Source organism: Ursus arctos, unplaced genomic scaffold, assembly GCF_023065955.2.
Source record: "Ursus arctos isolate Adak ecotype North America unplaced genomic scaffold, UrsArc2.0 scaffold_19, whole genome shotgun sequence".
Lineage (NCBI taxonomy): Eukaryota > Metazoa > Chordata > Mammalia > Carnivora > Ursidae > Ursus > Ursus arctos.
The window spans coordinates 53202134-53228142 of NW_026622863.1; the positions used below are offsets into that span (position 1 = coordinate 53202134).

Genomic DNA, 26009 nt, shown 5'->3' on the forward strand with positions numbered 1-26009 from the left:
TTGCCGTCTTAGTGCAATTGTAACAGCTTTGTTCCTCCTTTAAAAAACTATAACCCAAAAGTATTTTGAGATATTGCTTCATCATCACACAATTTATAAGTTGTATAGTTTTCAAACCGATAGATCTACCGTTTATCACACTTCTACTCGTAGCCATATTGCTTGTATTCAACGTTTTATTACTATTAACGTTTCAATTAATCTTTTGAGAATGTATTTGCATTTTTAAAATTTCCTCAACATAAAAATTCCCATCTCATACGCTTTTTGTCATGGGTGACTCTGTTGAGACGAGTTGCAATGGAAGCACAGACAGGCATAACCCCATTTCGGAATGGTCCAGGCACGAATAGGAGTTAACGGAATATTTCTGGGGACACCTGAGTGGCTCAGCCCGTTAAGCGTCTGCCTTCAGCTCTGGTCATGATCTCAGGGTTCTGGAATCGAGTACCGCATCAGGCTCCTTGCTCAGCAGGGAGCCTGCTTCTCACTTTGCCTGCCACTCCCCCTGCTTGTGCGCGCGCTCTCTGACAAATAAATACATATAATCTCTAAAAAAAAAAAGTTGTTAATGGAATATTTTCAAAGACATAGTATGAAGTATAGAACAAGAGAGTAGGTAGAACGGAAAGAATGATCTATGAACTGCTGTTTATAACACGTGTCATTTCCCGGTATGTATCTCTTCTATTGAGTTTTTCTTTTCTGTTGAATTTCTCCCGCAGTAGACTGTCAGCCACAGGAGCGCGGGGATTCTTTTCTGCAGGCTCAAGTGTATCCCCAGAGCCTGTAACAGTGCCTGGTACACAGTCGGCGCTCACTAAGTGGCTAGTGAGTCAGAAGAAAGAACGAAAGAAGACAAGGAAGGAAACGAATGAAACCCAGCAAGCGCGGCTCCGACCTACCCGCACACCCCCTCGGAGCCCCCTGCCGCGCCTGGGGCCTCAACCGCCAGCGCTGCCAGCTCCCTCCCCGCAGCCCAACCGGCGGCGCGGGCGCGCGGCCCCGCCCACCGCGCGTGCGCACCTCGGCCCTGCCCGAACACGCGCACCCCGCGCGTACCCCTGCTTGGGTGCCTTCGGGGACCGGGCTCGTTGCGCCTGCGCATTCCGAAGCGGCCCGTCCAGGCCTGGCGGGACTCCGTCGGTCTGGAGGGGCTGAGCCGGTCCTGGTTCTGGGTTGGGAGGTCCGGGGCTTGGGGAGCGCGTCACACGTCTGGGGGAAGGGGCAAGGACCACGCGCCGGGCCCACGCCTGCGGAGGGCAGTCCCAGGATGCTCCGCGCCGCGCCCGGCCCGGACTCCATTTCCCAGCGCCCCCTGCGGCCTGTCCGCTGCCCGCCGGAGCGCCGCGGCCCCTTTGTGAGCCCGCCGGTCCGGCCGAGAGCGAGGCCCCGCCCCGGCCCGCGGGGCGCTCGGCTCCCGGCGGCCGACGGCGCGGGGGGAGGTGCCGACCCGCGGGGAGGAGGCGGTGAGGACGCCGGCGGCGGGGGCGCGCCCCGGCAGGCGTGCGGGGCTGGAGCGGGCGTGCGAGGGGGCCTGTGACAGTGGGAGACCGTGTCACCGTGTGTGACACCGTGTCACCGTGTGCGTGCCCGTGTGTGTGACTGTGCGAACGTCTGTGACCATGACAGTGACGGTGAGTGTGCGGAGGTGTGGCCGGTCGTGTGAGACAGCGTGAGGTTGTGTGACCTTATGCTGGTGTGACAGTGCGACCCAGTGTGAAGGCACGGGTGCCAGGCTGCCAGGAGAGCTGCCAGCACGAGGACTGGGCGGCTTCTGCGGTGGGCGGGTGGCGGGGGGGGGGGAATGCTTGGGGAGGCCAGTGTGCTCCAGGGTTCGGGAGACTGTGTCGGGCAGCAGAGCCTGAGAGGGACTGAGACGAAAGGGAACACTCGAGTAGAAAGAGAGGGAAGGAGAGGGGAGCCCCTGCTCCTGATCTGGAGGGCAGCAGAGGAGGCTGTCGCCCTTTACGACACAGAAGGAAGGTCTTTCCCTTCCTCTCCTAAGCTCTGCTGTGTATGTTCAGAAATAGCCCACATGTATGAACATGCATGACTGGTATTTACTGAGCACGAAGGATGTGCCGAGCACTATGCTAAACGCTTCACGTGGATCATCTCAGGATCCTCCCAACAACTGATAGGGAGTAGGTGCCATTTCACTGATGAGGAAACTGAGGTTTGGAGTGGTTACTTAAGTCCTGGAGGTTGCAGAGCTAGTGAGTGGTAGATCGGGTCCCTGAGCGAACGTGTTCTGATCCCCAGACCTGGTGGTTCTTAGGCTTACGCTGCTTCTGAGAGAATTCCTTACTCTCCGAGGTGGAGAGGTTTAGTGGAAAGTAACAAATGAATAGGGGTTTCAGTGACTGTTAATGCATAGTCCCCTTCCTCAACTCTTTTTGAGGAAATTGCTCAGAAAAGTTGAGAGATTGGTTTCCAGGTGCGGTTTGTCGTAAATCAGGACTACAAGCAGAGTGTTCTGACGCTTTGGTCCAGTGTCCTCCAGACCACATGACCCCTCTGATTCTACTCTGTGTAAAGATGCTTTCTCTGAGGCATTGTTTGTAGCTTTATCTCATTTTGTAGTAAGGGCGGTAGCATATTTTCTTTTACCATTATTATCTGGTGCGAAGACTAAAAAGTCAGACCTGGATTCCAGTTGGGCCCACTTAATACCAGGAAGCCTTGGATGATTTCAGTAATTTCACTGATGGACAGCTTTCATGTGTGGAGGGGGGAAATAATCCCTACTTGATAGTGCCATTTATGCTTTCTTTTTCCCTCTCCAGCGCTATTATTCCAGACACTGTCCTTTCAGTGAGGAGCGTGAAGTAGGAGGACAGAGGAGCTGCCATAAATTCTTAAATTCTTAAAGCCATGTCCAAGGTAAGTAAGGATTTCTTCTCCCTGACGTGCTTTGTTTTTCAGGTTTCATAGGAACATCATGCTTTTCTTCTGAAATTCCCCAGCTAACAAAGCCCCATTCATTCAGTGACCTTGTCCTCATGTTCTCCCAATCCAGTAAAAGGAGGTCCCAGTGAGCTTCCTTTTTTTCTCAGCCAGCATTTTCATCTTCATTCAAGAAATAGCTTAGCACTCCTACAGGTTAGGTGTTTCGTGCAAAAATGCACTCCTTGGTGGAATATGAAAGCCTTTAAGGTAAGGAGTTTGATTCATTGAGGTCAAGGTGTATTCTGATGTGACCACTAGCTTGGAGCTTTCTCACAGACCTAAGTTTGAGAGGAAGGCAAGACAAGGGCTATTGGGCAGTCTGAGTCATAGTACATGACAAGATCTTTTGCTCAAGGTGCTTTTGAAGAGTTGTATGTGTTGGGTTTTGAGTATTGAAGTGTGGGTCAGCTAGGGCACTCACGGGGCTCTGAAGAATAAGGTTCCATGGGAGTAATAAGGTCCTGTTACAGGGACATTCTGAGTTAATAGTGGGCTACAGCTAGGATATTCTAGGTCATCCAATTAAGATTAGTGGAATTACTTATGAAAAAATAGGACATTTTTTGAAAAAATGAGAATAGTACTTGAATCTACATTTTAAAATGGCTGCATACATCTATAATGAAACAGTAAATAGTATGGAATGGGGGCCAGAAGAAACAATTGAAAAGATCAATATATAATGTCCAGAAACAAATGCAAGTATAATTAAGAATGGAAAATATTTATTCATTCACTGAACACAGAGTTATTAAAGACTTACTATATACTAAATGCTGGAAATACTGTGGTAAATGAAAATAGACACGGTCTTTGTTTTCATGGAGTTTAATGAATACTAGCTTGTTTATTATGTGGTTATGTAAGTGCTGTTATCTTAAATCAGTGGAGACAGATGGATTATTCATTTAGAAAAAAGATTTCTTCCTCACACTGAGGTTAAATACATTCTATAGGTTAAATGTAAAAAATAAAACCATATGAACTGCTGGATGAAAATAGAGACTGGCTGTAAAGAGGAAGACGAACCAGAAGCAGCACTGTCCAGTAGAACTTCCTGTGATGACTGCTGATAGAAATGTTCTATATCTGCACTGTCCAATACAGTAGCCGCTAGCTACCTGTGGCTATGGAACACTTGGATATACTAGTGTGACTGAGGAACTGAATCTTTAATATTAATTGATTTAAATTTAAATAGCCCCATGTGACGAGGAGCTGAGCATTGGGCAGCACAGATCTAGGCTAATAAAATAATAAAGCCAGGTAGAAAGTTGTGGGTGATCTTGTCCAAGTCACTCATTTTACAGATGAAGAAAAACAGGCCGAGTGGGGGAAATGACATACCTACGTCACTAGTTTTTGTATCAGATGTACGAAGTTGTAATATATGTTGAGGGTCAGCATAAACAGATGATGGTGACTGATGATTTGAAGAGGGTGGTAGAAAATAATGGACTGTGGAACAGTGATGGAGTACATCATTTCCTTTTGCCTGGAACCCTCATTGGCTTCTCATTTTACTTGGAATGAAATTCAGTGTCCTCTCCACAGCCTATAAGGCCCTGCCTGATCCAGGTCTTGGCTACCCCAGACCTAATTTTCTCCAAGTCTTTACCTTTCTGTGCTCCAGTCACACTGGTCAACTTGCGGTTCCTCAAACTTACCAAACTCTTTCCTGTCTCTGAACCTTTGCATTTGCTCCTCCCTTTTCTGTAATTCTCTTCCTTTAGATATTGGCAATGGTTTACTCTCACTTTTAGACTGTTGTTTTAACATTACCGCTTCATTGAGGTTTACCTTGAACATCTTATCTAAAACATGGGGCGCCTGAGTGGCTCAGTCGTTAAGCGTCTGCCTTCGGCTCAGGGCGTGATCCTGGCATTCTGGGATTGAGCCCCACATCGGGCTCCTCCGCTGGGAGCCTGCTTCTTCCTCTCCCACTCCCCCTGCCTGTGTTCCCTCTCTCGCTGGCTGTCTCTCTCTGTCAAATAAATAAAAATAAAAATCTTTAAAAAAAAAAAATAAAAAATAAAACAAACACCGTTGTCACTCTACATCACCTTTTTTTTTTTTGTCATAGTGTTTAACACTACCTGACGTTGTATGACCTGATGTTTACTGTCTTTCTCCTCTGTTATAATATTAACTCCACAAGCAGAGGAACTATATTTTGTTTACCTTTGTATTCTCAATGCTTGGAACATTGTAGGTAGTAAGCACTCAGTGAATATTTGTCAAACTAATATAGAAATGAACAAGACTGTGAATTCCTCATCTATGAGTAAGACCAGAGCGATAAGAACCAGCTACCTCTTTTCTCCTGCTGCTAAACTGGTAATGGAAAAAGCAGAAAGCAGAGGATATGATGTATAAAACAGACAGAGCCCATCAGCCCAAATGCTATTTCTGGGACCTTACCCCAGAACTTATGAATCAGTCTCTGGTGGTGGGGCCCAGGAAACTGCATTTTTATTAAGTCCAAGGATGCTTTCAATGCACATTTTTTGAAAGCCTCTCGTTTCTAAAGATATTTAAAGGGTGCCTCTTATAAACACCACTTTGTTGGTTGTCAGCTGTGTGCCTCTCACAATCCCTATGCCTGCCATGATTCTCTGTACTCACGGCAAGGCACCTGAGTGGCCCTGTGTGCCTTCTATGATTGATTCCTTGTGCCTCCCAAAAGCCCACGTAATCCAGTCTGAGAATCTTTGTCTTTTAATTAGTGTTTAGTACATTTTCATTTAATGTATTATGGATATATTTAAGCCTATCATATTGCAGTTAATGTTCTCTACTTATTCCATCTATTCTTTTTTTTTAAGATTTTATTTATTTATTTGACAGAGAGAGACAGCGAGAGAGGGAACACAAGCAAGGGGAGTGTGAGAGGGAGAAGCAGGTGTCCCGCCGAGCAGGGAGCCCGATGTAGGATTCGATCCCACGACCCTGGGATCATGACCTGAGCCAAAGGCAGACGCTTAATGGCTGAGCCACTCAGGCGCCTCATCCATCCTTTCTTTGTTCCTTTATTTCTCCTTGTTTGCCTTCTTTTGAATAAATGAAGTACTTTTTCCTTATTGTCTTGTTAATTAAGCATTATTATTCTTTTAGTGGCCACTATAAGGTACCTTACCCATTTCTCATTATGTAATTATCTTCTTTCTTTCATCCTTCTGTAATCTTCCTTCATATTCTTACCACTTTCTGAACAAGATATAGTGATTTAACTCCAACTTATTATTAGTAGTGGATATTATAGTTATTCCTTTGAGGCTCTTCATTTTTTCTTGATTTTCATTTCCATTTTCTTCTATTTTCCTTCTACTTCAAGAACAATTAGTATTTCTTTGACTGCAGGTCAACACTTTATTCCCAGGCTGAATTATCTTTTCATTAGCTCCTATTATTCTTGCTAGGTCAAAACAGTGTAATTTAAAATTTTTTCTGAGGTTAAGTAAGTTTGGGATATCCTAGTCTCATTGGAGAGAATATCTTCTAGGATTTATTTTAAGGAAATAAGAGACTTCAATTGAATCCTTAATTCAACATACAGTAGTATTATATGAGAACGTAGTGAAAAATTCAGATTCATGTAAATGAAAATAAGTAGGGGGTTAGTAAAGATACAGCATATTTATACCACGTAATGTTATCCATCTAACAAAAGTGATATTATAATGAATGTGGACAGATAATCATTGACATGTCCATATAAGGAAACATTTGAACAAATATATACTAGCTGTAAATTTTGATTGTTTCTAGGAAGTAGGGTGACATGGTGGGCAGATGTGGGGATGGAGGACATGCAATTCTTTTAACTTTATAAAAAGGAAAAAAAATCACTGAGGGTAGAAATACTGGACATTATTTGCTAAGTTTCTTTAATGATTACAAATTGTATGAATTCCTGTTTTATCAAATCAAAATAAATACTAAAATATTTTAAAGATATTTAAGTCCCATTGAATGGCTGAAAGGAAAATGTCAATCAGACAGTTGAAACCTGGAATCCATTAGTGTGTGAAGCTGAAAAAGGTCTTTTAAGAACTTTACCTAGCAGAAGCTGCCTTGCCTCTGTTTACAGAGGAAATGTGTGTAGAACAGTTTTGTTTGCACAAAATATTACAGTTTGTATTGCAAGTGTTTGATTTTTAATAGAACTGATGATTGATAGTACCCAGCCTTGTCTAGGACAAGTTTCATCTTTTAAGACTCAATTCATGTTCCCTTCCTTTCTTGAAGCTTTATAAAAAATTTTTAATATTTTATTTATTTATTTGTCAGAGAGAGACAGTGAGAGCACAAACAGAGGGGGGAGCTGCAGGCAGAGGGAGGGGGGGAGAAGCAAGCTGAACAGAGAGCCTGATGTGGGGCTCAATCCCAGGACCCTGGGATTATGACCTGAGCCAAAGGCAGACGCTTAACTGACTGAGCCACCCAGGCACCCCTTTCCCTTGAAGCCTTTACTCACTTCCCACATTTCCCTGTATTAAGTGTTTCAGAGATGGAGGCGTGTAAGATCAAGCTGATGCACGTAACTGATGTTTCTTGGAGGCATACTTCTGCTTCCCTTATAGCCTCCTTAAACATTTTTGTCCGTTACTTGGGCACTAGCAATTCACACATTAACTCCTTTTTCCATTAAAAATGTTTCTGCATAGGGACGCGTGGGTGGCTTAGTCATTTAAGGTTCTGCCTTCGGCTCAGGTCGTGATCCCAGGATCTTGGGACTGAGTCCCAAGTTGGGCTTCTTGCTTGGCAAAGAATCTGCTTCTCCCTTTGTCCTCTGCTCCCGCTGCTTGTGCTCTTTCTCTTGCTTTCTCTCTATGGCAAATGGATGAATAAAATCTTTTTAAAAAATGTTTCTGCATAAAATCATTGATGTGCTTAAATACATCTTCAATAGGACCCTTACTCTGCAGAGTCACATTTAATGGAGTGATGTTCATACCTGATAACCACTAAGGCAAGGGCACGTACCAGAACTTACCCCAGCTGGGGTACTGGAGGCTGCTGCTGTGCTGGGCACTCCCCTTAAGCTGCTGGGTTGTGGGGAGATCTGGGATGGTCACTAGCAGGGCTTAGTGCAGTAGCTGTTTACCAACCAGTGTGACATTGTTTCAGTATTTAACAAGTCAGTTCAGCTCTTCAGATGTGCACCACTAAGCGCGTCTGTGTATCAGCCCAGATAAAGAGCAGGCTTTGCTCTGTGACGTGCCAAACCAAAGCACCATATAGCAAACCATATGCGAGCCCTGGTAAGTTCGGAGCAGATTTACCTCATTAGGAAGAACACCCGTTTTGAATTTTTAGGAAGCAGACTAGGTCTTATTCCATGTTATAAAGATCCTCAATTCAACGGAGTATTACTTGAGAACTGTACTGTAACTTTTTAAAAACTCTTGCTCATGAGACATGCACAATTGGGTGTGTCCCTCTAGTGAAGCTGTAAGGACTTTTTGTTGCACATCTGAAATGTTCACTATCTCATAGTGCTTAAAATTACTATTCTTTTGTCTCTTTACATGAAAAGTTACTGTCTTTGAAACTCAGTGGGGTTATCAAGAGCTGTTAATCTTTCACTGCCCCAGTTCTGTTATGGCATACATTTGCTTAACTTATATTTTTGGAAAATCACTACAGAACTTCTTTAATATTTTTATTACCTGTATGTTTAGCTTCAGGAAATCAATATTATAAAGTCAAATATATTTATATATATCTAGCCTATTGCTATAGCTGGAACATTAGCCATTCCATCGAGGAGTTTAGAAAATGTAGGTCTAGACCACATACAACTTATAGGGCTAAACTCATGTTCCTGCCTCCTCCTTAAAGCCTTTCTTCGCTGCTCTAGTCTGTCCTGATTTTCCATATTGAGAAATGTGTTAGCATTTAGTATGAATAACAATTATTTTGCTCTTGTTTGCTATTCTCACCATCAGTACAGACTGTGTCAGAAATTGTATACTTTCCATTACAAAATATTAAAACCAAGCACACAGAAGTCATTTTAGAAATTGCTTGACATGTGACAGAGAATCTAACGTATTGCCAGAAAGTTTCACTATATGCAGTATTTCTCTCCAAAAGTACAAATTAACTTTTCAAATTATGCCAATCTGAGGTGAAGAACACTAGGTGAGCATAAAAGAATATGTTTATGTCATTTCAGGATTTGGTGACATTTGGGGATGTGGCTGTAGATTTCTCTCAAGAGGAATGGGAGTGGCTGAACCCTGCTCAGAGGAATCTGTACAGAAAGGTGATGTTGGAGAACTATAGGAGCCTGGTATCACTGGGTAAGAAGGTTCCCTAGAATTCAGAATCTGCACAGAGGGCTACTTTCCAATGTTTGGGAAGCCTCTGATGTACTTCACTAAATTTCCCTTTCTTGTGCTCCCCAAAATAGGCTGACTTTGTAGAACTGGCAGCTTCATTGGAGTATTCCTAGAACTTCATTTTCCCCATTCTTCAGAATACTTCACCTCTTCCTCTACTCCCTTCTATAATGCCCTCGACTTCCTGATGACCAAGCACCTTGATCTGATTTATGGGCCCGGCTAATTCCCCCTTTATTTCTTGTAAGCAGGAGTTTCAGTTTCTAAGCCAGATGTGATCTCATTATTGGAACAAGGAAAAGAACCGTGGATGGTGAAGAAGGAGGGAACAAGAGGCACGTGCCCTGGTGAGTGAGAAAGAACTAGGAAGGTAGAAGAGGCCATTGCAAGGAAAAGCTCAGCTATTCTGAGAGGTTTCTGCTTATAATTGATGTTTCCTGGATAATTTTTCTTAAAGGCTCAAGGCCTGGGAGGAAGCACTGAGGTTCCACTGGCATGAGCTCCCAAACTTATTCTCCTTGAATATATTCTCTAACGAATTACCGTCTTCTCTGATAACATTTTCCTGTTCTCTGGGTCCAAAATGTCAGTGTCTGCTTATTCCTGCTTTTTAGTTTTGCACAAGTTGCTCCATTGTATTTTTAAAAATCTAGATACAGCAATGTCTTTTTTTTTCATTTTCAGTAACTCATTCCTTTTAAAATGAAGGTGTGATTGATTTATTCATTCACTTATTCTTTTACCAAGATTTATTGAGTTTTGACTTTGAGAAAATCATTCTGCTAAATTCTTAAGGTTATTCAGAAGCTTATTAACCATCACAGAAAGAATTTCCAGTTACATTTTCAAGTCTGGGTAACTGGAAAGTGAGGTGGTTTAACAGAAACAAGTCAGAAGAATATGCTGCTAGGGTAAAAAGATGATAGTTTGACTTGGGACATAAGAGACTTATTTTTACAAGATGGAGAGACTTCTGAGTGATGAAATGCAACATGTCACTAGATGGCGAGAGGCTCAGAAAAAAAGTGATTTAGAGATGCCAGTATGAATGGATGAGATCACTTAGTTTTACCGTTTGAGATAAACCCTGGTATTGGGGCCTTTGTGAGAAAGTGGATCTTTGACAACTTTCTCAATCTTCTCTCTGGTAAATGCTCTCTTTACACTTTCTGTCTTGGGTGAAATTTTATAAAGTTTTACTTTTCCAAACAATTATCTTTTAATTTAGGTTTTCAAATTTATTTCCATGAATCTGAAGAAAATAATCTTATAATTCCTTTTTATATCTATAGTTTCCAATTTTATTTTGTATAGCTATTCTTTCTTAAAAAAATTATTAGGTAAGCTAATCATTAATTTTGTTTTTAAACTCCAGCTTCTGGATTTATTAGTGTTACCATTATTCTCTTTTCCAATTCTTTATTTTCTGCTTTCCCTAATTCTATTACTCTAGTGTTCTAGGTTTATTTTTTGTTCTTCATTTTGCTGAAATAAATGCTTAATCTATTCGTTTCATTCTCTTACTCAGTTATTAAGGGCTATGAATCTTCCTCTGAATATACCTTCCACTGCCTTCCAGAGATTCTAATATTTAATGTTTTTGTTATTGCTGTTTCCTAGATATCCTACTTTTAAAAAATTTCTCTTTTACACGAGAGTGGTTTAAAATAAAGTTTTCTAGGGGCACCTGGATAGCTCAGTTGGTTAAGCATCCAACTCTTGATTTTGGCTCAGATCATTCTCTCAGAGTCATGAGATTGAGCCCTGAGTAGGGCTCCCCATTCAGCGGGGAGTCTGCATGTCTCTCTCTCCCTCTCTTCATCCCCCAATTCACACTCATTTGCGTTCTCTTTCTTTCTCTGGAATGAATAAATAAATCTAAAATAAAGAGAAAGTTTTCTGGTTTTAATGTATTTTGATCAAATTATTTTATAATTTATCAGATAGGACTTAGTATTAACTCTTTGAAATTGTAGGGTTTTGTATGGCATAATACATATTTGGTGTTTGTAAAATGTTCCATAGGTTCCAAGGTGTAAGTCTCTGTTTTCACTGTTAAGAGCTTGTTACATGGGTTTTACTTTTTTATTACGTTATTAAAGTCTGTCTTTACTTACCTTTCTTGTTTCCATCTATTTTTTTCTTAACTTTATTAAGGAATTATTATATACAGTAAATCGCATCCATATACATCATCCAGTGTGATGAATTCTGTCATATACACCCATGAAACCATCACCACAATCAAGACATACAGCATTTGCTTCACACCAAAAGACTGCCTTTGCCTCTTAGCAGTCCATTTTTGTCCTCCTGGCTCCAAACACTAATCTGATCTTTGTCATTTTAGACTAGTTTCCATATAAACTAAATGGAATCATATATATTGTTGTATCTGGCTTATTTTACTCATAATTTCAAAAATCATCCATATTTTTGCATGTATGAATACTTTATGCGTCTTATTGCTGAGTAGTAGTCGATTGTGAAGACATCCCACATTTTGTTTTCCTTTCAACTGTTCATGGACATTTGGGTTGTTTCCAGGTTTTGGCTATTATAAACAAAGCTGCTGTGAAGTGTCAATTACAGGACTTTGTGCATGTATGTTTTCATTTCTCTTGGGTAAATATCTAAAAGTGCAAAGAGTCACACAATTGGAATAGGTTTAACTTTTTAAGAAACTGCCAGTTTTCCAAAGTGACTGTACCATTTTCATTCCCACCAGCAATGTATCAGAATTCCATTTCCTCCATATCGTCCCATCTTTGTATCATCAGTTTTTACTTTTATTCATTCTAATGGTTGTGTTGTGGAATCTCATTATGGTTTTAATATGCAGTTCTCTGATGACATATTGTTCAATGTCTTTTCGTGTGCTTATTGGCCATTCATAAGTGTTGAAATCTTTTGCCCATGTTGTATTAGTTTGTTTTTATTATCAAATTTTAAGAGTTCTTTATATAGTCTTAATACAAGTCTTTGCCATTTATATGTATTAGGATATATGTGTGCCAACCATGGCTTGTGGTTTTGTTTTTCTACTGCTGTCTTTTGAACATCCAAAGTTTTTAATTTTCATAAAGTCCAATTTATTAATTTGTCGTGTTTGGTGCTTTCTGTGTCATATCTAAGAAATTCTTGCTACCCCTTAAATCGCAAAAATTTTCTTTTATGTTTTCTCCTAAGTTGTAGTTTTAGCTTTTACATTTTAGTGTATGACCCACTGAGCTAAATTTTGTGTCTTATGTGAAGTAAAGACTGAGGGTTTGGGTTTTTTTTTTTTTTTTCTTCCTCATTTGGATATACAGTTGCTCCAGTATCTTCTTGAAAAGACTTTCCTTTACCTATTATAATGCCTTATTGATACCTCTGTACCAAAAGCAGTTGACCATATCTACATGGGTCTAGTTTTGAACTCTGTTCTGTCCCATCTATCTATATGCCTATACTTTCATCAGTACCACAGTCTTGATTACTGTAGCTTTATAGTAACTTTTGATAGCAGATAGTTCAACTTGTAAAATCACTTTAACTATTTAGATCATTTCAGTTCCCAAATAAACGCTAGAATGAAGTTGAGAATTTCTACCCAAAAGCCTGCTAGGATTTTGATTTGGATTATATGGAATCTATACATCAATTGAGGAAGAACTGATATCCAAATTAACATCACTTGAGTTTAGTTCATGAATATGGTTTATGTAGCCATTTATTAGTCTTTTTAAATTCTCTTAGCAGTGTTCTATTGTATCCAGTGCAGTGGCTATATATATATTTTTAATCTTATGGTATTTTTGGTGCTATTACAAATAGAATTCTTAAGAATTCCATTTTCCACTTGCTTTTTGCAACTATGCAAAAATGTAAATTGATTTTTATATTAACTTTTTATCTTACGATCTTGATAGATTTATTTAATAGTTGTTCTAGGAGTTCTTTGTAGGTTCCAGGTTTTTCTGCATAGACTATCCACATTATCAGCAGTTTATTTCTTCCTTTCTAATCTTACAGGGTTTTTTTCCTTACTGCAGGGGACATCTTTTACAACGTTGGATAGAATTATTAAGAGTAGATTTACTTGGATTATTCTGAGTCTTAAGGGAAAATGTATTCTGTCTTTCACCATTAAGTTGATGTTTCATAGATGCCCTTTATCAATTTGATAAAGTTTTCTTTTCCTGGTTTGCTAAGAAGTTTTATAATAAATAGATGTTGAATTTAGCCAAATACTCTTTCTACATCCATTGAAACGATCATATGATTTTCCACCTTTAATCTGGTAATGTGGTGAATTACACTGGTTTTCACATATTAAACCAATCTTGCATTCCTGGGATAAGCTCTACTTGGTAATGATTATGCTTTCATATTTTCCTGGATTTGAGTTGCAGTAATTTTACTGAAGGTTTTACATTTATGTTCATGTATTACATTGGTTTTGTAAACCATAATAGGAATTTTAGTTTTATTATAAATGTGAGAAACCATTGGTTAGTCTTGAGCAGAACAGATGATTTGACTGAGGAATGGAAAGAAGGTGGCAAACTAAGGCCTGTGGCAGGTTAATAAAATCAAGCAGTTTGATACAAAATTACTGTTTTTCTTTTTTGTTTTTTTTTTTTTTTTAAGTAGGCTCCACACCCTGGAGCCCAATGTAGGGCTTGAACTCACAACCCTGAGATCAAGACCTGAGCTGAGGTCAAGAGTCAGACATTTAACTGACTGAGCCACCCTGGCACCCCTATACAAACTTACTTTTATGTGAATGCATTTTAGCTCTGAGCTCAATTAAAAATTTACATTTGGTTGGAATATATCACATAGAAAATGCCTGACAAGAAGACTTTTTTTAAAAAGTAGGCTGCACACCCAATGTGGGGCTTGAAATCATGACCGTGAGATAAAGAGTCACATGCCCTGAGCCAGCCTTGTGCCCCAAAAAGACATTTTTTGGCTTCAAAAGTTAATCCATATTTGCATATACAACCTAAGGCAACTAATAGTACCTGGTGTATCTTTGGGTCTATGGAGGTTTTTTAGCCACACTGACCTCATGAAATTGGCTTTCTAAAAATAATGAACTTAGCTTGAATGCAGGATAACCCGAGGCAAAAGAGGAAGGGTGTTTGGAGACTCTAATATTAAATTAGATATAAAATTATTGTGATTTTAGATAACTTTTTCAGTTTCTAATATATATCCTCTCTTAAGTTTTCATTCTTTATAATCTCATACTTTTTAGACTGCATCTTACACTGTTAAACCCCAAACTTCTTATGTATTTTATTCACCAATTTTTGTTTCAGAAGTTCTTCTCTTCTGATGAACAAATACAAAAGACCTTTGTTTTCTTGGTATCTTTTAGATTGGGAGTATACTTTAAAAACGAATGAATTTTCATCAAAGCAAGTTATTTATGAAGAAACATCCAAACTAGTGAAAATGGGAAGAAGCCATCTTAGTCATAGCCTTGACTGCCCCAGTTTGAGAGAAGACTGTAAAACTGAGGACTGGCTTAAGAACCAGTTAGGAAGTCAGGCAGTACCTTCCAGACAACCGATCATCACTCATAAAGAAATCCTCACTGAAGATCAAAGTAATGAATATACTAAATCTTGGAAAACTTTCCATCAGGATGCAATATTTGATATAAAAAAGACTTTCACCACCAAAGAAAGAGTGCATAAGCATGAGCCACAAAAGAGAAGTTACCGAAAAAAATCTGTTGAAATGAAACATAAGAAAGTCTATATACAAAAGAAACTTTTGAAATGTAATGAATGTGAGAAAGTTTTCAACCAGAGCTCATCCCTTACTCTTCATCAGAGAATTCATACTGGAGAGAAACCCTATGCATGTGTTGAGTGTGGGAAAACCTTCAGCCAGAGTGCAAACCTAGCTCAACATAAGAGAATACATACTGGGGAGAAACCCTATGAATGTAAAGAATGTAGGAAAGCCTTCAGCCAGAATGCACACCTTGCTCAACATCAGAGAGTTCATACTGGAGAGAGACCTTATCAGTGTAAAGAATGTAAAAAAGCCTTCAGCCAGATTGCACACCTGGCTCAACATCAGAGAGTTCATACTGGAGAGAGACCTTTTGAATGTATTGAATGTGGAAAAGCTTTCAGTAATGGTTCATTTCTTGCTCAACATCAGAGAATTCATACAGGAGAGAAACCTTATGTATGTAATGTGTGTGGGAAAGCCTTTAGCCATCGTGGATACCTAATTGTACATCAGAGAATTCATACTGGAGAGAGACCGTATGAATGTAAGGAATGTAGGAAAGCTTTCAGCCAATATGCACACCTTGCTCAACATCAGAGAGTTCATACTGGAGAAAAACCTTATGAATGTAAAGTATGCAGGAAAGCCTTCAGCCAGATTGCATACCTTGATCAACACCAGAGGGTTCATACTGGAGAGAAACCCTATGAGTGTATTGAATGTGGGAAGGCCTTTAGCAATAGTTCATCACTTGCACAACATCAGAGAAGTCATACTGGAGAAAAACCTTATATGTGCAAGGAATGTAGGAAAACATTTAGCCAGAATGCAGGCCTTGCTCAACATAAGCGAATTCATACTGGAGAGAAACCTTATGAATGTAATATTTGTGGGAAAGCCTTTAGCTATAGTGGATCTCTTACTCTACATCAGAGAATTCATACAGGAGAGAGACCCTATGAATGTAAGGATTGCAGCAAATCTTTCAGGCAGCGTGCCCATCTAGCCCAGCATGAGAGAATTCATACCATGGAGTCATTCTTGACTCCTTCCTCTCTCTCACCCTCCATGTCCAGTCAGTTGCCAAGACCTGTAGGTTTTATCTCCTAAATATGCCTTGAATCTGACTCCATTTCCATTACATCCTCTTTGTCCAATACATAGTAATCTATTTCATACGGACTATGGAAATAGCCTTCTGATTGGTCTGATTAACCATTTCCTTTGTCAGTTGCCTACATTGCAGTCAAACTTGTATTTTAAAAGTCTGATCATATCACTTCCTCATCGATACCCTTCATTAGTACCCCATAGTTCTTAGGTTAAAGCACACTTTCCTCAAAATAACCTAAAAGACCTGAAAGACCCTCCTGTCCCAAATACCTTGTTCCAGTATACCTTTCAAAGTACTATTTCATGTCAAAATACATCTCATTCTTTGGCTATTTGTCCAGAATTAAGAAATCATATTCCAGCATCAAACAGATCTGGGTTCCAATCCTTGCTCTTCCACTTTCTAGGCCTCTAGTTTCAGAGAAACATTTTGTTCTTTGTAAGGTTCAGTCTTTTTATTTATATTATGGAAATAATAATAGTACTACCTCAAAGGCTGATGGGAGGATTAAATGAGAGAATGCATGTAAATTGCTCAGAGTGCCTAGCATAAAGTAATGACTTAATAAACGTTACCATAAAATGAAAAAAATACTGTGGTATACAAAGAGGACCTGGTCATCTCAGCAAGGATCATCTGAGAAATAACAAAAGAAGCACCAGTTCAAGATTTAAGAGATTATAAAGATTTTTGATTAGGAACAGTAGTCATTGTTTTAAAGGTGGGTGATAAGGGTATCTGATACAGTAGCATTGACGTTAAAGTCCATAATGACATACAGTAAGATATGACTTTGTTGGTAAGAAAAACTAACTTCATTAGATATTCAACAGTTCTAAGAAGCCAGATTTTAAAAATCACTAGTAATAAGTAGGATTTACTGAGATGTATTCATCATTTACATAAAAGACAACTTAAAAAAATCAATAACCAAAGAATAGAAAATACAAGTTTGATGCCCTCTCCTAATTCCAGGTGGTTGAATTGTATTAAATCTATCTCGTTTAAAACTGAAAAGGTGGTTAAACTAGTTCTAAGCTGTAATTCCAAAACTAGAGAGGAAAAGAAAACTATATCAATACTTATAAACTGGTAGCCCACAAACATGTTTGATTTGGTACTCATCACTTTAAAATGAATACAAAAAAAAAAAAAAAAACAAAACCAAAAATCAAATACTTTTATGTGAGCACACGTTTTCCAGTTCTCCATAGTTCAAACCATTCCTCCTTCCATCTGACTTATTTTACACTTTCTATTACTTCCTGACTCCTGGAGGCTTTGAATATGCAATCACTTCAGTAACCAATTCACATATGAACATAGGTACAAAGAAAATGATGAAATGGAGAATGAAAAGGAAGACTTGAATAGACATTTTATCCTGCAGGGGAAGACTATTCTCGAGATGTTAGGAGGCCCAAAATCAATCTACAAATTCTTTGATTTCTAACGAAATCCTAAGAATTTTTTAAGGCTTGAAACACTGTGTGCATGTGAACATACACACATATACATTCATACAGATAAACACATAAAATCTATAAATAAAGGTAATTTGTCAGTGGCCTAACAGTATTGGTAAAATTGATTCTGCTCTGTACAAAACCAGTTCCTTCATTCTTTTATCCAAACGTGAAAGAGTTATCAGAGGACACAGTAACATAATGTATAATCAAAGAGTGAAAACAATCTTCCTAAACAAGACATGAAATCCAGAAGCCACACACACAGATTCTAGGTTTGACTGTGTAAGAACTTTATTAAGCTTTTATATAGACAAAGATAGTTATAAACACAAAGTTTTTAAATATCAGTATTGGAGATATTACAACATATATGAAATCCATAAGTGCTCCTATAAATCACTTAGAAAATGACACTACTATTCCCATGGGCAAAGGACCTAAAGAGGCAACATGTGACTGATGAATGAATGATAAATACTGAATCTCACTAGCATGAGAAGAAATACAAGTTAAACCAATGAACTATCCATCTGTCAATATCAGATTGATAAAATATATGCATTGCAAAAGCAGGAAAGGAGTACGTGTGGAGTATGAATTTGTACACATTTTTTGAAAGGCAGCTTGTCAATATCAGAACTGTCATTGGAAAAATCAAGATTTTCTTTTGCAGTTAACAAACAGCATATAAATTTACCTTCCTTCCATATCCCATTAAATGGCTAAAACAATGTAAAAGACCGAACAAAGATCAGAAAAGAGGGTCATCAGTGGATGAAAAGAGCTGGACAAATAAAAGACAAAATGGAGGAAAGTGTTTGTTCATGAAATGTAGCAGAGGCAGCTACAACCTGAAATGTTTGAATAATAGGGTTTTCAGTAATAGGAGCCACTCTGCCCAAATGCTCTGTACACAGCACCCCTAGAGGAGTTTAGGCTTCAATCTGGTTTGTGTATAGAGGCAGGGGCTGGGGGGGGAGGGTGGAGGTTGGTAATAAGGAGAAACAATGACAAGACTGCTAAATTCTTTTCCATGTGGAAGCCAACAGCTTTCTCACTCCACACTCTCTTCTATAAGTAAATTGAATAGAATCCTTACTTCACACCATCCACAAGAAGGGAGTTTCAGTTGATTAAAATCCTAAATATAAAACTAATGAGAAAAGTATAAGAAAAAGTAGGATATATTTATTAATTGGTGTTGGACATACGTTTCTAAAAAAGAAAGTGCTCTTAAAATTTAAAACAACAGGAAGAAAATATTTGTAACATACAAAGGGAAAGATGTAAGAACACCTATGAATAAGCAAAGGACAACTAAGCAAGTATAAAAATGGACAAAATATGAGAATAGGCAAATCGTAGAAGAAATACAGATGGATGATAAATGAGTCCCTGCTGAACCTCACTAGTATTGAGGTACAAATTTAAATAATGTACTCTCAAACAGTGGCAGCTGCATGGAGCAATGAGAACTCCTCACTGCCACTGCGGAAGCAGTGAAGTTTTTAAAACGTTCACTACAGTCTCTTTGGAGGGCAGTATGGTTAGTACATGAAACACTGGAAACCATCTAAATTTCCACAGGGCATGACGAGAAATATTAGCAGCAGTTTGAAAGAATGGACCAATGATACGACATGGATGGGTCTGATTAAAGAACGCTGAAACAGTAAGTTTTTTAGATTTGCATACTATCATATGTTAATAAAACATTTCTAATACAATTAAATAAGTATGCAAAAGTTTCAAAAAGGTTCTGGAGAGGCACATCCAACTGATAAGTGTTCCTTGTAGGGGAGGAGGCTGGGATTGGATATTCCGGTTAGGAGGAGACCTAGGATTATCTGTCGTATTTGAAGTTATAAGCAATAATGTAATACTATAAGAAATTTAAACTATGAAATAATGAACTTACTTGGGTAGCTAGCATGAGAGTTGGTGGCTAAGTCAAAAATCTTTTCAGGAATTTAGAGAATCTCTTTTTGACTTGCCAGCCCTGCATACATAGATAGCAGTAACCCTCCCTATTCAGGGAAACTCATCTACAAGGTGATCAAGCCATTACCATTTTTTTTTTTTTAAAGTAATTTCTACACCCAACATGGGGCTCAAACAACACCAAGAGCAAGAGTCACATGCTCCATTGACTGAGCCAGCCAAATGCCCCAAGCCATATCAATCTTAAATGTTGGAACAGTTAAGGATCATAACACATGAAGAAAACTATCAGCATAATAAGGTCCGAGACAGAACTAAACCTACAGTGGAGAAAGTTGTGTAATGACAGAAGAAAACTAAAAATTTATGTCAGATTTAAACAGGTAAATATGGAAAGCTATCAAAAAATAATTAGAGGGGGGCGCCTGGGTGGCACAGCGGTTAAGCATCTGCCTTCAGCTCAGGGCGTGATCCCGGCATTATGGGATCGAGCCCCACATCAGGCTCCTCCGCTGTGAGCCTGCTTCTTCCTCTCCCACTCCCCCTGCTTGTGTTCCCTCTCTCACTGGCTGTCTCTATCTCTGTCAAATAAATAAATAAAATCTAAAAAAAAAACAAAAAAAAATAATTAGAGGGGTGCCTGGGTGGCTTCAGTTGGTTAAATGTCTGCCTGTGACTCAGGTCATGATCATCCTGGGATCAAGGCCCGTGTCAGTCTCCCTGCTTAGCAGGGAGTCTGGTTCTCTCTCTGCCCCTCCCCCTGCTCATGCACGCTCTCTCTCAAATAAATAAAATCTTTAAAAAAAAATTAGTATTGTACACATGAAACTAATATTTAAACACCGTTAACTATACTGGAATTAAAATGTTTAAAAATCACTCTTTTAAAGAAAAATATGTACAGAAAATAATCATGTTTTCTAGGGGGAAAAAAGGTAAGTCAGAACTCTTAAGAATGAAAAAATGTTACTGCTATAATAAACTAGAAGTTTTAAGATTTTTTAAAATTTATTTTAAGGAGAATGAGTGAGAGAGAGAACACGAGTGGGGGGGGTGGGGGGAAGAGCAGAGGGAAAGAGAGCAGCAGACTCCCCGCTGAGCAGGGAGCCCGACATGGGGCTTGATCCTGGGACTCCAGGATCATGACCCAAACTGAAGGCAGTCACCTAACCAACTGAGCCACCCAGGCACCACTTAATATAAGTTTTAAAGAAAATTAAGGAAACTTCCCAAATTCATAAATTAAAAAGAAAATAAGAAACAAAAAGGACATAGAAGTTTAATTAACAGGAGTTCCAGAAAAGCTTACAGAGAAAATATAATGGATACATCAAATAAACGATTGAGAATCTTTCTAAACTGAAGAAAATTATGAATGTTCGGCTTGGAATAGTTCACGGAGTGCTGGGAAGGCTGAACTGGCAAAAGCCTCAATTACAATAGAAGAAAAGACATCCAGAAATATGCTTGTGAAATTTCAGAATTCAGGATGAAACCATCCTAAAAAGCTTTCAAAAAATGTGAACGTCTCCTTTTTCTTTTTTAAGATTTTATTTATTTGAGAGAGAACACAAGCACGGGGACAGAGACAGTGTTAGCCTTCCCTCCTGTTAGCAATATTAGTTAACAGAACATAAAACAGCACCTTCCAAGTTATGAGATAAAATTACTTTGTATCTACAAGTCTATACCCAAATAACAATAAAGCATGAAGCCACACACTGATATCCTGTATATGCAGTTTGCTTCAGTTTACTCTCATTTACCCTTTATTAGGGTATTATAGGATTAGCTTTAGTAAAATTTGGATGGAACAGGAAGGCGGCAGCAGGAAAGGCTTCAATAAACAACGGATCTAAACTGGGAAAGTGGTGTTGAGGATGACTAGGATGATTGCTCTACAACAATCAGACCAAATTACCAGTAGGCTAGGAATTAAGGGGCTCAGTGAAGAAAATCTTCAGGAAAATTGGAATAGGTTATGTTAAATAAGTATGAAGTTGGAGGATTTTAGCAATATGGTGAAGACGAGTTTTCCTCAGGGAAATGGAAAGAAAGGCAATTACTGGCGCTGGGAAAAACAAAGGGGAAACCATACCAGTTATCATGTCTGAATATAAAACAAGCCCTCATGAAATGTGGTATGATTCTGGAAAACAGAATATAAAAAAATAAAATCCATTTGACTGATATGAGGAAGAGACTCCTTTAAGCACAGACTGGGATCCTAACATTGGACCTACAGAGAAAGAAATGTCATCACATATTGCTTGGCTCTGACTCTTCAGAGACTATTTACCTAGTGATAATGATCAAGTGCTGTTTTATTTTCAATCTTATAGAGACAAGCCACTGAAGTCTGTCTCTGTATACATATATAGACCTATTTATTGTCTACTTAATAATGTAAAAGGCAAAATGTAGCTGATAGACTGGATAGTGGGAGGTTGATAGCAATGAGAATGAATGAATCAAGGATAAGGGGCAATATTCTCATAAAGGGGATTCAAGAGATCTGTATAAAGTTGAAAGAATAAGAAATACAGGTTAGCTGTATTTCAAAGTAAAATACAACAGAAGAGTGAATATATAATTTACTTAGTGGAATGAGTTAAATTCTTATCTTTCCTAAGAAAGATTACTTAAGAGTCTATAAAGTTGATAAATGGAGAAACAGCAACTGCCATGAAGATTCTGACAGAGGGGTCCCTGGGTGGCTCAGTCGGTTAAGCATCTGACTTTGGCTCAGGTCACGATCTCAGGGTCCTGGGATCAAGCCCTGCATCGGGCTCCCCGCTTAGCGGTGAGTCTGCTTGTCCCTCCTGCCCCTCCCTTGCTCAGCTCATGCTTGCTTTCTCAAATAAAAAAGAAAAGAAAAGAAAAGAAGAAAAGAAAAGAAAAAAGAAAAGAAAGATTGATTCTGATGGAAACCTAATTCCAATTAGCTTAGGAAAAAGGTATTAGTACCTATAACTGAAAGGTGTAATGTCTATATGGTACAGCTTCAGGCAGGTACTCAGACTCAGATTAATAGCTCTGCTTTCACTTGTTCCATTCTCCGGCAGGCTTTTTCTTGATAAGGAAAAAAATGGCATCTGATATTAGACTTAAAAGGTCCTTAGAGCTTTTAATCTCAAAAGGAAGGTGATCTTCTTTCTTTTAGCCTCCATGTCAGAGAGGAAAAATTGGATTTGTTCCAATTTAGGCTATGTGTCCACTCTGACCAATCACTGGGTCGATGGTATGGGATACTCTGGCCAGTCTGGGTTAAGTGCTTATGCCTCCACCAGCAGGACTGGATCACCGGATTGAACAGTTCACAAAATTCCCATGGAATGCAGGCAGGGTGGAGGGAGGCTGAGATTCAGTTCCCATAAAGAAAAAACTTGACCTGAACTGACATGAGGGCATTTATCGGTTCATTAAATGTGTGAATATTCCTATCTTTTGCTTCAGAAAGGGTGTGTTTGATTCGGTGGTGCTGCCTCAGACCCTGTCGCAAGGGTAAGTTAAATTGCTATGGGTGAAGGGGACTAAGTACCCTGTAGTTTATAATTTAGCTATGTTGCCAGTAATCCTCAACTGGCTGCATGCTAGACAAGGCAACCTCAACAGGAAGAGACTCAAGTAGTTGAGCCTCATCACCGGGACCACTCATGCCAGAAGACTTCAGGGGAGTTCCTTTTAAAACCCTCCAAAGGCGGCTTCCTCCACAGGTGTCAGAGACAACCAACAGAAAGCAAAGCTGTTATAGAAAGGACAGAAGACCTGATCTACAAAGAGGATTGCCTTCAAGTGAAAATACTTCATTTTTACCCAACTCTTCCACTCTAAGTGGTACAGAGACATAAGGAGGCAAATTCAAATGTATTTATGAGGAGCCTCTAACTGTATTTACTAATTTCTGAATTTAAAGAGGTGGAGGGGCGCCTGGGTGACTCAGTTAAGGGTCCAACTCTTGATTTCAGCTCAGGTCATGATCTCAGGGATGTGGGATTGAGTCCCGTACTGGGCGTGGAGCCTGCTTGGGATTCTCTCCCTCTGCCCCTCCCTCCCTCTCTAAAAAATTAAAAATTAAAAATAAAGAGGTGGAACCAAGATGTACCTATCCATTTCTCCTTTCTGAAACCAAATTAAAGCAACAAGAAAAATATAGGAGAGCCATCTGTGATGAAGTGAAGACATATCTACAATTCTGAGCCTCAAAATCCATAAGAAAATGCTGCTAAATGTGGTAAGAATCCTGGGAGGAAACTGATGGTGCACTGAAGACTGTAACATTCCCCCAAAGCAATGTGGTATCTGGAAGGGCAAAAGGCAATCTGAGGGACGCGTGAGTGGCTCCGCCAGCTGCATGTCTGGCTCTGTGCTCAGCACGAAGTAGCTGGAGATTCTCTCTCTCTCCCTCTGCTCCTCCGTGCCCCCATGCTCTAAAATAAACAAAATCTTAAAAAACAAACACGGCACCTTGATTGGAACCAGTGTTACTTCAAAAAGTCTGACTTTAGAAGCCTCCCTAAATTATTTACAGTTGCAGAGTGGCAGGGTGAGTGGCAAGAGTTCAAGAAGGAAACACTTGGGTTTTGAAGAGGTAATCTATCATTAACAGGAGACAAACTGCCAGTGATAGGACTGCAAGGTAAAGGCTAAATCCTTACTACTCAGAGTGTGGGATACGGACTGGCAGCATCAGCATGACTTGACCATTTGTCAAAATTCCAGAATAGTGGGCCCTAATCCAGACCTACTGATTCAGAATCTGCATCTCTGTAAGATCCCCCGGTGATCTGAATACACAGTAACATCTGAGAATCACTGGGCTAGAACAAGTTTTCTGCCAGTCTGAAGCACTGCCCTTGGATAAACAGCTAGATCAAGAAGCGCTCTAGTCATTCAAAAATTGAAAGTCTAGCCCTTCAGAGACCCTATGGAATAATGTTAGACTCAGACGTACCAGAACTTCCTTCTACCAAAACTGAACAACAACAAAAAATACCACCTCACATCACACACTATGAAAAGTTGAATACAGACACGACAAGGCCACACTGGAAGAACATGCCAGGATCGCTGGCACTTTCTACCCTCTGGTAAGACTAGCAATAACGGAGAAAAAGTAAGTAGAAGAAATTCTGAAAAACCATACTAATATATCCCAACTTGGTGAGGAAGATACAGGGAGCACTGAATAAAGGTACATAAAATTCATCTAAAGAATCCTTCATTCTAGAGAGTTTGAATAGAAAAGGCAAGTTAAAGATTAGAATTTGCCTATCTTTTTGATCTAGGAACTTCTCCAAAAATACTGGTAAAAATTTTCAAAAGCATATGTGCAAGAATGTTAATTGCAATGTTGGTTTTTTTGTTTGTTTAAATTCTACATCCATAGTGATCCCTGTTCTCGTTAAATGTGTACTTGAGATGCGCACTTCTGGTGAAGATGGAATTCTGGAGGACTAGTCTATCCTCCCACCTGAAACACTAAAAACTGGACAAAGTATATGAAACCTTGGTTTCAAGACCCCGGACATCAGGCAACGAAACTGATATATCCTTGAAATGGGAAACAAATGAGGGGAGTACTAGGATTTACCCAAATAACTGCATGAAGAGAGTTTCCACCAGGCTATAGTCTGAGTTGAGGGGAAGGACCTGGGAGTCAGGGAGACTGAGGTGGCTGGAGTTTCCAGGATGAAGTGCCTGAGAGCACTTAGAGAAAAAAACCCTAGACACCAGAATTTTTTATCTGTGTGAAAAACTAGTTTTTACCTAAACACCGATCAGTGCATGCGTGTGAGAAAATCACCTGAATTACCTGGGGAAAGAATGGACAGAATTACAAGGAGAAATGGACAAATCCAAAATTATAGTAAGAGATTCTGACACACATCTATCATAAAAACAAGTAGACAAAAATCATAAAGGAAATTGAAGATGTGAACTGCACTATTGGCCAACTTGACCTAAATGATATTTTAAAAATAGAATACAAATTATTTCATATGCACCCAGTATAGTTACCAAAATAGACTATATTCCAGGCCTTAAAACATATCTCAATAAGCTTTAGAGAATTCAAGTCATACAAAATATGTTTCCTGACCAGAAGGATTAAATTAGGAATCAGTGAAAGAAAGATACTAGGAAAATCTCCAAATGTTTGGACCTAAATGGTAACCCATGGGTCAAGAGAGAAATCAAAGGGAAAATAGGAAGTATTTTAAATTGAATAAAACTTAGAACACAGCATGTCAAAATATGTGGGATGCAACTAACAGTGCTTAGAAGGAAATGTAATAGTACTAAATTATAAAATTTTGAAAACTCCTAGTGACTTCAATTTCCACCTTAATTAGAAAATGAAGAGCACTGAAACACCAAGTTAGCGTAAGAATGGAAATAATTACTAATAGAAATAAATGAGATAGGAAACAAAAATAAAAGGTCAAT

The 26009-nt window shown here is 39.2% G+C and overlaps 1 protein-coding gene across 6 annotated transcripts; it reads left to right on the forward strand.

Annotated features, from left to right (window-relative positions):
• The first annotated feature begins 1071 nt into the window (after window positions 1-1071).
• Window positions 1072-25475, forward strand: ZNF583 (zinc finger protein 583). Of its 6 annotated transcripts, none has more exons than XM_026490075.4 (5): window positions 1072-1469; window positions 2790-2886; window positions 9134-9260; window positions 9548-9646; window positions 14668-25475. In XM_026490075.4, the coding sequence occupies exons 2-5, from the start codon at window positions 2878-2880 to the stop codon at window positions 16143-16145; spliced, it is 1713 nt and encodes a 570-aa protein (XP_026345860.2). In that variant the 5' UTR covers window positions 1072-1469; window positions 2790-2877; the 3' UTR covers window positions 16146-25475. The 6 variants fall into 6 exon arrangements, with proteins under 6 accessions (XP_026345860.2, XP_026345862.2, XP_048080060.1 ...); XM_026490077.4 differs by having other exon boundaries at window positions 9134-9223; window positions 9551-9646; XM_048224100.2 differs by having other exon boundaries at window positions 1078-1469; window positions 9551-9646.
• Window positions 25476-26009: the final 534 nt, after the last annotated feature.